Raw genomic sequence first — 10,367 nt, 5'->3', positions numbered from 1 at the left:
ACTCCAGCCTGGTCTGCTGTCTGAACCACCTTAGCAACTTTAAATTAGAGTTGCACATACAGATCTGCCTTAATACTAACACACGTGCGCACATACATACACACAAGCACCCACGCACGCTTGCAAGTATCTATTCGCACAGACCAACGTGTTGACAGGGGTCTTTTTTTCCATCAGATGCCTCAAAGAAATGAAAAAAAACAACCAAAAAAAGTATTTCTCATCTCACACCTCCAAAATGACTGTGAAACACTTTGCCATTATTATTTGAGCACGTACAGAAAACCACTTACAAAAATAAAATACAATTAAAAAAAAAAAAAAAAAACAAGCACAGGGAAAAAATTAGGATTTAAATGGTTTGATATAGAGAGCTTACTGTGCTGTCAACTATACAATTTACCCGTTTCTTAAAGGAGCATAGACTAACTGAAAAAGAAAAAAGAAAAGTAAAGTAAAAGCGCAGAGACATTGTGCCTGGAGGACAAGCAGAAATATTCACTGAATAGACATTTGTTACAATTCCAGAAGAGCAGGAAAAGGCAGATAGTGCATAAAAGGTTCTCTTTTTCATTTCTTTCATTTTTTAACTTAAAATCAAGCTGCATTAAATACAGGCTGTTTGTACAGGACAATTGCACTTCACAAAAACAGAAATATACAAACACACACAAGGAAATGTGAATCAAATTAATTACAGCAAAAAATCTTACTACTTAAGCTGATTATTTAACAAAAAAGAAAGAAAACCTTGTGGACTCACTTGTTATGGATTACTTTAGAGGAGAGTATTAAGGTGGGTGAACATAAAGGGGAGACAAGACGGTGGGGATCCTGAACTCCAGAGTGGACTGGTGCTGCACTATTCCAGGTTTGTGTGCATGCAACTCCTCTTCTTCTTCCTCCTCCTCCTTCTCCTCTTCCTCCTCCTCCTCCCATGAAATTCCCTTCTGAGAAACCAAAAGCTCAGAGTGACGAAGAGACAGACTGCTGAGCTGAGCTGCTGTGGGTCTTGAGAGGATGGTGGTTTGTAAACTCTATGCTGTGTTAGTGGTAGGAGGCTGTGTTACCACATGTCGTCTGTGGACGCAGAGTCCTTGATAAGAGAGAGAGGAAGGAAAAACCCTTCAGACTCATCCACAGGATCTCTATCAAGAGCTGGACAGGTTCAAGCATGTATGACACAAACTGACAGGAGTTGATACTTGTGTATCATACTTGTGTATCAACACCATTATTTCGCCCAACATCTTTGATTCTATTGTAAATATTTACATAGAATCAAACCAAATACAGATAATCTGGAGATGAAGTAATATATCATGTCAGGTATATGAGATAGCTATATGCCATTGCCATAGAAAACAGACGTTACTCATTCGCTGAAAGGTGTCAAATATAATTCTGGTTTATAAAGGACACCTTGTCGGGTATCATCGTTACCACGCGTCAAATATACAGTAAAATAATTTAAAGTTACTAGTCTATTTCTTTCAACCTGCTATAACAAATGAGACCTTACAGTTCAGGCAAGTGTAGCAATGACTTAAGCTGAGAGGGTCTCAGGCAAAACAGCAAACCAGAGATAACAATATTAATTTACACTGATCAAGAGTCAACTTGTGAAATAAAAAGTTGTTCATAATGGAGAAGACATATTTTGATACAATTTAACAGATATCAGACAAGGCTACTGCATTAAGCAGCTGTAAAACATAATCTCATAAGAGAGAGTAAGAGTTAACAATCTACAAATAATTAATAATTTTGTGCAATAAATATTTGATTAAGTCTATGATTCAGGTTTGTTTAACTGATAAACATTTAAATTCTCTGAGAACTATTTTGGCAACTGATGGTCTTCACTATATTGAAGCCATAAACTATTTTCAAATATGACTCAATAATTAATCCCAGGATCACACAAACTAATCCAGCTGACTGGAAATGGCCACCTGTCACGTAAAACAGACCTTGCTGCCGTTTATTTACATGGTCATGTACTCTATGCCCATGTGTGATTAGGCTCAGGATATGATGTATTCAAAAGGCAAGACCCCAAGACACATGCCAGGTATATGTTCATATACTTCAGTCATAGAACTGGGATCAGGCTCTAAAATACATGTGTAGGCCTTCTCTACTTCAGGTTTAGGGTTGTTTTGAGTTTGTAAGGAAGTGACACTGTTTGGAAACCCAATTATTGACAAACAATGTGTTATTTGCCACAGGAAGCGGCTATTACATAACAAAACTTAAAAGGTTTGATTGTGAACGACTGTAATAAAGAACAAGTTTATGCATCAACGTGTTCAAACCGGTTGTTAAACACAAACCTAATGACCTTTCTCTACGAGTCCAGACATAAACTTGGCATTGATCATCTTTTGGGTTTGAACAATAAATGTGATGATTCATTTAGTACAGTAACTACATGTTAAGAGCTAAAGCATACACTCATAATAACTGCCATTATTCTCATAACTGTTGCACTACCTGCAGGGTACATCACTGACGATCGTGTTAAATAGCCAATCCTAAGGATCGATATCGGGGCTGATCCAGCATATATGAACGGATCGGTATCAGCTAAAATAAACCTCATTACATGCCCAAACTTTCTTTACTGTGCAAATCTGCTCTCCTTTAGCAAGCAAGCATTTTGTTGCATATGTGAGTGAAAATTAGAGTGCAACAAATGTGAAGAAATGTATTTGAGTGCACTGATCTGACTCGACACCTGGATGGGCAAAATACACAAATGTGCTAAGCTCCAACACTAAGAAGCTCCGCTCTATAACACCGCTGTACAATCGCAAGTGGGCAGAGTGTTTTTGTAGTTATAACTCCAACAGAGGGATCCGTCTTCTCTAATAAAACGATCTGTCTGATCGAGTTACGTCAATTTCAGTTCTCCCACTTATAACTTTGATTTATAATCATAACAATAATTTCAGCCTATCAATGTAATCCTTTTTAACCAGCATTTGGGGCAAGTAGCTCATGAAAAATTAAGTGTGCTAAATTTAGGAGCCTACAACCCTTGTTTGAATGTGCTATATATACTGTATAGTAGACAAGTCAGCGTCAGAAGGTTAGCCATTCAAAATGTCACTACAGTTTCAGTAACGGTCCACAAATAACACAAACAAATGAGTAATAAACATGTTTGTTTTGCCAAATTTAAGCAACTGTGGAAAAAAAAAGAAAAGAATTGTACCTCGTTTCATTGTGCCAAACAAAAACACCTGCATTCAGACCATTTTCCATTTTGTTTTTGTACTTTTACTATTTACCTTTAAACACATAGGAATTTACTTAGTAGAAAAATCCTATATGCTAAAATACTAGTATAAAGTAATACTATTAAAGTTGATGTGATTGTTGATTTCTTTTTGTCAAAGTAACGCATTTATCTATACTTTTCTTTATATATAAAATGTATTGTTTGTGCATTATTGTACGAAATACTTTTAAATTTGTTAAAAACATTCCATAAACACCAATTAAAATTTAAGGAAATAGTACTGGCGGTGTGATTATTTCTGGTGCAGGCATAGCCATTACCCTCAACATAGGTAATGCAAAATGCCACTGAGTCTCCAAGGTTGGTCACTGATTACAAAGCAACAGAAAAAGTATGCAGCGGGTCTGTATTCACTGTATTCTGCAGTCATTGTGTTCATGAATATGTCTGACATCCTTTCTTAAAGCAGTTTTAGTTAAATTGGTATGCTTTTACGATACTAACCAATGCCAGAATGACACATGATCTGTTAATAAACTGCTCCAATTTTACTGAATAATGTGATTAATTACACTGACTTAATGATATAGCTACCCCCGACCTGTATTTTGTGGTGCTACAGCATGAGTTTAGAATGGGCTATCAGGATTTCCTATCACAGATCTACATCTTTGTCATCATGAAGGTTCACATCTGACAGTGAATATCTTTTATACTCAAAACATTACCTATTAATGTGAAAATCTGAAGAACTAAGAGGCAGAATGAGTTTGATGGATACATGCAGCGAAGGATATGAGACGATTTCTACAGAGTCTAATTTTACAAAGCACAGCAGGCTTCATTCCTAAAACAAATGTTAAACTGCAGATCATAAATGTGGTTGTCTATCCAAACCGAGCAACCGGGCAAGGCTGACAGGTAGGGCCACGGACCCAAGGATGACTCAGACTGAGCAACAGATGAGAGCTACAAGAGATGTCACTAGAGGACTAAAACAAACGGAAAAAAAACAACAACAAAGGGCTGCATGACAGAACGTCTGTTGTTTGAAAAGAAGGCATGTGAAGACTGACAGCACAAGGCAAAAAGTCTGTGGTCTAATGAAAAGATCACATAACTCATCAGCCTTAATGTTACGTGCTATCAAGCGTGGTCCTGACACACTGTGTGGTTGTTTCTTCTGCAGCAGCTACGGGAGTACTAACAATGAATGGGGCCAAATACAGACATATTCTTAAGGAGAATCTGGTGGGAAAGACCAAATATTAGGAGAATGTTTTTGCTTTAAAAAGACATTCACAGTGCACAAGGGGTATTATAGTACTGCCACCTCACAATTGGGTATGATGCACATAGAGGTCATATTCATTTCTCCTTAGGGCATAATTAACAAGTTGATATGCAAATCTATTTTTTAGCTTCATGATTTCATATCATATGTTTAACTGTGAAATACTTTGCAACAGTATAGTATTAGACCCCTACATCATGTGTACAGCACAATCAACATTGGACTGGCTTCAGACAAAGTCCTTTGGTGGCCAGGCCAAACCTCAAATTTGAATTTCAGTATGAATTATTGTAATAACTTGAAGAAAACTGTTCATAGCCCCTAGCCTTCCAACTTGAGCAAATCTGCAAACAAATGGACAATATCCAGATGTGCCAAGATGATAGGACTTGAAAGTGCAAATGCTGCCAAAAGTGGTTCAAATGACTACTCACTCAAGACGGTTGAATACAGTAACAAATACTGTGTACGATTTCTATGAGTCACTTAATTTGCAAAGATTTTTAAGATCCTAATTTCACTTTCTCCATGGAAAGCTTTGTGTAGACTGGTGTCAAAACAAATCTCAATTTAGCCCATTTTGTATTCAGGCTGCACCACATAATACAGAGGAAGTCAAGGGGCCCAACGGCTTTCTGAAGGTACCCTAATTTACGAGATAACTCAATTTAAAAAGTCTTATCTTTATACAAACATGAAATACTGAAACAAAGTGCCAATTTCAACTGCCAAGGACAAGATGACGTGCACAATTAAAATGTAGCTGACCTGGTGAGCTTATCTGATGAAATTTTAAAAGCAAAATATCTGAGTGCTCTAGGGAAACAGCTCTGAGGTCTGTTTGCACACAAAGGAATGATGAGCAATGTTCCTTTCAAACCAGTATGTCAGAGAATGTAGGTTTTTATTCCATCCACACAAATACCAGACAATTTCATTTATTAGCTCTTCCCTCTTTGATTTAAGGAGCACTAATTAGTGAAATCAGCTCATGTGGTACAAAACTGAGCCTTTTTGGCAAAGGACCTGCAACCCAAGTGGGGTCTTTTGTCAAAATGAAACCAAGTTATGCGACTGAAGGACTATTTAAGGGAAACAATCAAACCATTTTCTGTTGTAGTATTACAATAATATAATATAATGGCCCTTTCATCAGTTTTCTCCGTTTACACAGGTGACACCATGGATGGGTCACTATGTCATCGCAGAGTCAATCTGTCACCTTTTTTTCACTTGCCAACAAGAATAGTATCTTGTTGAATACCAATGACATGCATAAGATTGGTTAAAATTAGCTGGTCACACGTCAAAAAGCATGCATACTCCAAGCCAAGCACACTTACAGGGAGTTCAAAGACAAGCTGGGATACTCACTGTGTCATCACTTCGGTAGGGGTTGAGTTTGTTGTACACCGCTTCAACAACACTTCGTCTGAGGGGAAGAAAAAGTATAAAAATATTAGATAATAGTTTTCAATAAAAAGAAAAGGTACCCAGTGATTAAATTGACAATCACTGTCATTGTTTATGAGGTTTTCATCAACTCTAACCACAAAGCTCACTCACTTGCTTGCCAGCTCTCCCCCAGGAGGCAGGTTAGGGATGCTCTCAGAGGCTAACGTCCGCATAACGTGGACCAAATCCGGAACACCTTCATCCCCCTGCTTTTTGATGATCTCTGTTGGAAAACAAAATTGTATTCTTTTGAATCATTTTTAGAGACAAGAATGTAGTGTACCTAAAATTATCTGATTGATATGTGCAATTAAAATGTGTATCTATGTTTACCAGAATGTGCGGTAGAGAAATATTATGGTGGAAAGCTCCCTTAATTACATGTCAATATTATCATGTTTAGATAGAAGCATAGAAGTTACAGTATTATTTATTATTGATATTGCTCTTTAATGCTGTTTTTTTTCCTCCTTCACTTCACATACTAGAGACAAGCCAAAAGATAGTGATACATGTACACACAAAAAGTTACTGCTACCTTTAATACATTATTTTAAATATGATTTTTTTTCTACAGTATTGCGTCTGTTCATCCTAGAAGAGTGATCCCTCCTCTGTTGGTCTTCCTGAGGTTTTTTTTCCTCCACTGAAAAGTTTTTTGAGGGAGTTTTTCCTCATCTGAGTCAAGGGTCTAAGGGTACAGGGTGTCATATGCTGTATAGATTATACAGCCCTTTGAGGTATTTTTGTGAATTGTGATTTTGGCCTATATAAAAAGAACGACTTTGCCTCCTGATTGAAAGTATAAAGGTTTGGTGGTGTAACACTGAAAGGCAGTAGTAATGATTTGTAGTAATGACCTATGGCCAACTACTGTTCCTACAGTGGAAAAATATTAACCAGAAAGGGGTTTTATAGACAAGTACTTTTTCCTGGTTGTCAAGTCAACATTAAACAACACGTGTTAAGTTGAATTCACCTATGAAAATATGGACTCTAATTCTTTCAAAAACACTGGCACTAACATGTAATTCACTGTGGATTGTTATTGTAAAATGTTTTGGCTCAAAACGTTTGATAAACCTTAGTCTTAGGCTTACTTGACAAAAGTCTGACCAATACATCTAATTGAACAGAGTGAGCAAGTCTTCAGCAGTGTGGGGGATCATCCCTTGCTTCTTCTCACCAACATTTACAGCGTCAGGAAATATTTCCTCCCAATAGAATACATATAAATAAAACAAAAATAAAATAAAAGACAGGCCTTTAAGTTAGAGAGCTTGCTATGCCAGTGGCCCTCTCACTGTAAAGACTGGATGTAAAGTCTTTATGTTGGTGTTTAAATGATTCAAACTTCCAGCATGACTATAATACACAAAACATAAACAACAACATTGTAGATTGCTGAAACAGTCCTGCCAAAAAGTGTTGATGTGTATATTAAGGATAAACCTGAGATGTTATGTGCGACTTCATTAAAATGCATTAGACACCCAACTGTTATGCATCAACCTTGCAGATTACAATAGCATTTGAATACCTAGAGTATGCTCCGTCTAGCGTTTGTCTATTTTCAAACTTTGTTCCTCCTGACCATTGTAGATGCTCTCTGACCATAAGTGAATCACAGGCTTTTGGATGTTTCCCTGGCTCTACACACAGCTATGGCATGCAAACATTTGCATACTTTGTTTTTCCATCAGCCTATATGGTAATAAGGCTAACCTTATTCAAAACCTAATGTCAAAAATAAAAGATGGGGTTACGTTGAACAAGGAAAAGATCATAACCAAAAGGAAAGGAGATTATTTTGTCAATATCCTACTTTCTATGGTGGTCTACTAACCCCAAATATAATTTATTTTTTATCCCCTACCTTCTACTCGAGCCTCCAGATATTTATCCAGCTCAGCCTCCCGTTTCACCGCTTCTGGAGATACCTTTGGGGCCCCAGGAAAGCAGATTAACACAACACTCATATTGTCCCGGCTTCCCTGTGGAAAAATAAAGAACAAACACTGAGGTCATCAATCATGACACCAAAACAGTGTGCAACTCTCAATGTAGATTTTGTGGACATGTCATACCTTATACAAGCAGGTGTCAACAATTTCATTGCTGACTCTTTCAAGATCATCTGTCACCTCTAGCCTTGACCTGACAAAGTCACACAGTTCCTCATTGGCCATGACATCCCAGATGCCATCACAAGCTAGTATAATGAATTCATCTTCCCCCTCGCATCTCTCTATTGCATAAACTTCAGGCTCAGGAGACACAAGCTGCTCTGTCGGGCCTTTTCCATGCACACACTTGTAGTCGAAGTCTCCCAAAGCCCGAGACACAGCTAGGGACCCATTAACTCGCTGGATCATGACTGAACCACCGGCATTCTGGATCCTTTCCTTCTCGAGAGGGTTGCTGGGTTTGTGATCCTGTGTGAAGAAGTGCACAGCTCCGCCCCGGCTGAGGAGTCCCCGTGAGTCGCCACAGTTGATAAAGTAAATATGGCTCGGAGACATCATCACTCCCACTGCAGTGGAACCACTGCGGTCAACGCCATGCTTCTTCTCGGAGATGGTTCGCATGTGTTCATCAATCTGCAGGAATCCGGTGCGGATCCCATTCTTCACGCTATCCACAGAGGGGTCGTCCTGCAGAGCACTCTGGAAGTCTGGGTTGCTAGTGATGTGCTCCAGCAGGTGCTCACAGCAGTACTTGGCCACCTGAGAGCCAGCATGCCCGTCATAAACAGCAAAGAATGACCAGGGGTCGAGACCATGAGGCAGACCAATTACTGCTGTGTGTGCATCTTCCATCTCTACCCGCCAACCCTGCATGCTACTCAGCCCATACCTCAGGTGGTTACCCTCACCACGGGAATTGTATTTTTCCATCTTTGGTTTGTCCAGAAATGCACCCATTGTGTCCTTCTTAAGACCTGTAACACAAATTAAAAGGAAGAAATCTATTAAAAAGATATGGCAGAAATGTAGTGTTTTCCCAATATAGCCAATCACTGTGGCAATATGCAGTTCCTAATGAAGATATTATGCAATGGTAAATTGGAAAATATCTGAATAATTTTCCCAAAAATATACAGTACATAGTGTATTATAGCTCTAAACAGAAGGACACCAATTTCTATAATAATTGGGTTAAAACAGACAGCCCATATTTTACCCATTTGTGGCAAAAGATTAGCATCTTGGAGCCGAGTTCAGGCCCCCTGCTCTAATCTAAAAATAGTGGACCTGTGTACACATTTTGGCTACATATTAGGAACACTGCTGGAGTGGATCAGATTGAAACGCCCTTAAACCACTTGCTGATCAAGTTTACCAGTAAATGTTATGTTATGAATTAAGTTATTTAGCGTTAATCGTATTATGAATACACCGCTGGGCAGCATTTCTCTGACCTTCGCAATGCAGAACACTTCACCATACTAGCTAGTCGTGGTAATATTAATTAAAGCTATCGTTACATGCCTGCAGAGCTAACGTTAGCTAACCGACTTACCAGTTACTCGATAACCAGCACAAAACAATTCCAGTAGATCTGACAAATCCAACATTAATGCTAACGTTACGGTAAACTACATTACATCATGAACCTGCTCAGTATGGATAGTTTTTGCTGTTGGATTAACGGGAAAAGTTACATCTGTAGCAAGTCTACAGCAAAACCCAAATAAACAAACAGCCTTGCCTAGTTGCGGGCCTTGACCCTTGTCCCTCACAGCTAACTTTGACAGGCCTCCCTCCACCATGGTTTGCTAACATTATGTTGAAGCAAGGAGAGCCCTCGGCCTTGCTAAGGTATTATCGCTAAATGCTAACATAGCTAGGGTAGCTAACTGCCCGACGTTCCTCAACAGTTGCTGGTTTAAGATATTTTATGACTTACCAAATATCCAAAATACCAGTTGACAGCAACGGAAGCTGCGACAGTGACAAGGGCTGGCTGGTCGTAGTTCACACCAGAGAGGTACACCGACGAAACTAGGGGGTTTGCAGCGGTTTAGCTAGGCTAGCTAGCCAGTTAGTTAGCAATGAGCAATCGTCACTTAAGACTCAGTGCATATAAATTGTGTAAGTGCGGAGGTCCCTCTTTGCGTACGCCCGTGATGCATTACATTATCTCAGCTGGCGATCTAGAGTATATTCTAACAGATTTTCTTGGGAATTTGTGGGCCGGAGCTTTGTGTGGCCAAGCCAGGGGGAAGCTGAAACGTCTGTCCCAGCCTCTCCACCAGACAGCTTGACAGCTTGCTAGCTAACGTTAGCTTCTGAGGAGCACAGAGCAAGCCCCCAGGAACGGCGCTGGGCTGTGAAGCGATTTTGGCTTAGTGGCTGCACTGTGTAATTA

The 10,367-nt window shown here is 39.1% G+C and overlaps 1 protein-coding gene across 1 annotated transcript; it reads right to left on the bottom strand.

The window, feature by feature from the left end:
- Positions 1–716: 716 nt before the first annotated feature.
- ppm1aa (protein phosphatase, Mg2+/Mn2+ dependent, 1Aa) lies at positions 717–10,098 on the bottom strand. Its single transcript, XM_070920090.1, has 6 exons — positions 9,906–10,098; positions 8,084–8,937; positions 7,873–7,990; positions 6,108–6,219; positions 5,916–5,973; positions 717–1,096 (listed from the first exon to the last, which is right to left on the bottom strand). The coding sequence occupies exons 2-6, from the start codon at positions 8,918–8,920 to the stop codon at positions 1,067–1,069; spliced, it is 1,155 nt and encodes a 384-aa protein (XP_070776191.1). The 5' UTR covers positions 8,921–8,937; positions 9,906–10,098; the 3' UTR covers positions 717–1,066.
- Between the last annotated feature and the right edge of the window lie 269 nt (positions 10,099–10,367).

The sequence above is a fragment of the Enoplosus armatus genome, chromosome 15 (assembly GCF_043641665.1).
Source record: "Enoplosus armatus isolate fEnoArm2 chromosome 15, fEnoArm2.hap1, whole genome shotgun sequence".
Lineage (NCBI taxonomy): Eukaryota > Metazoa > Chordata > Actinopteri > Centrarchiformes > Enoplosidae > Enoplosus > Enoplosus armatus.
The sequence above is the reverse complement of the archived record's forward strand: the minus strand, read 5'-3'. Positions and strand labels throughout refer to the sequence as shown.

Coding starts and splice junctions, on each gene's coding strand:
- ppm1aa (XM_070920090.1), bottom strand. CDS start 8,920: ATGGGTGCATTTCTGGACAAACCAAAGATGGAAAAATACAATTCCCGT. Junction 7,991..8,083: donor TTGACACCTGCTTGTATAAG/GTATGACATGTC, acceptor ATTTTTCCACAG/GGAAGCCGGGACAATATGAG. Junction 5,974..6,107: donor GGGGGAGAGCTGGCAAGCAA/GTGAGTGAGCTT, acceptor TCTTCCCCTCAG/ACGAAGTGTTGTTGAAGCGG.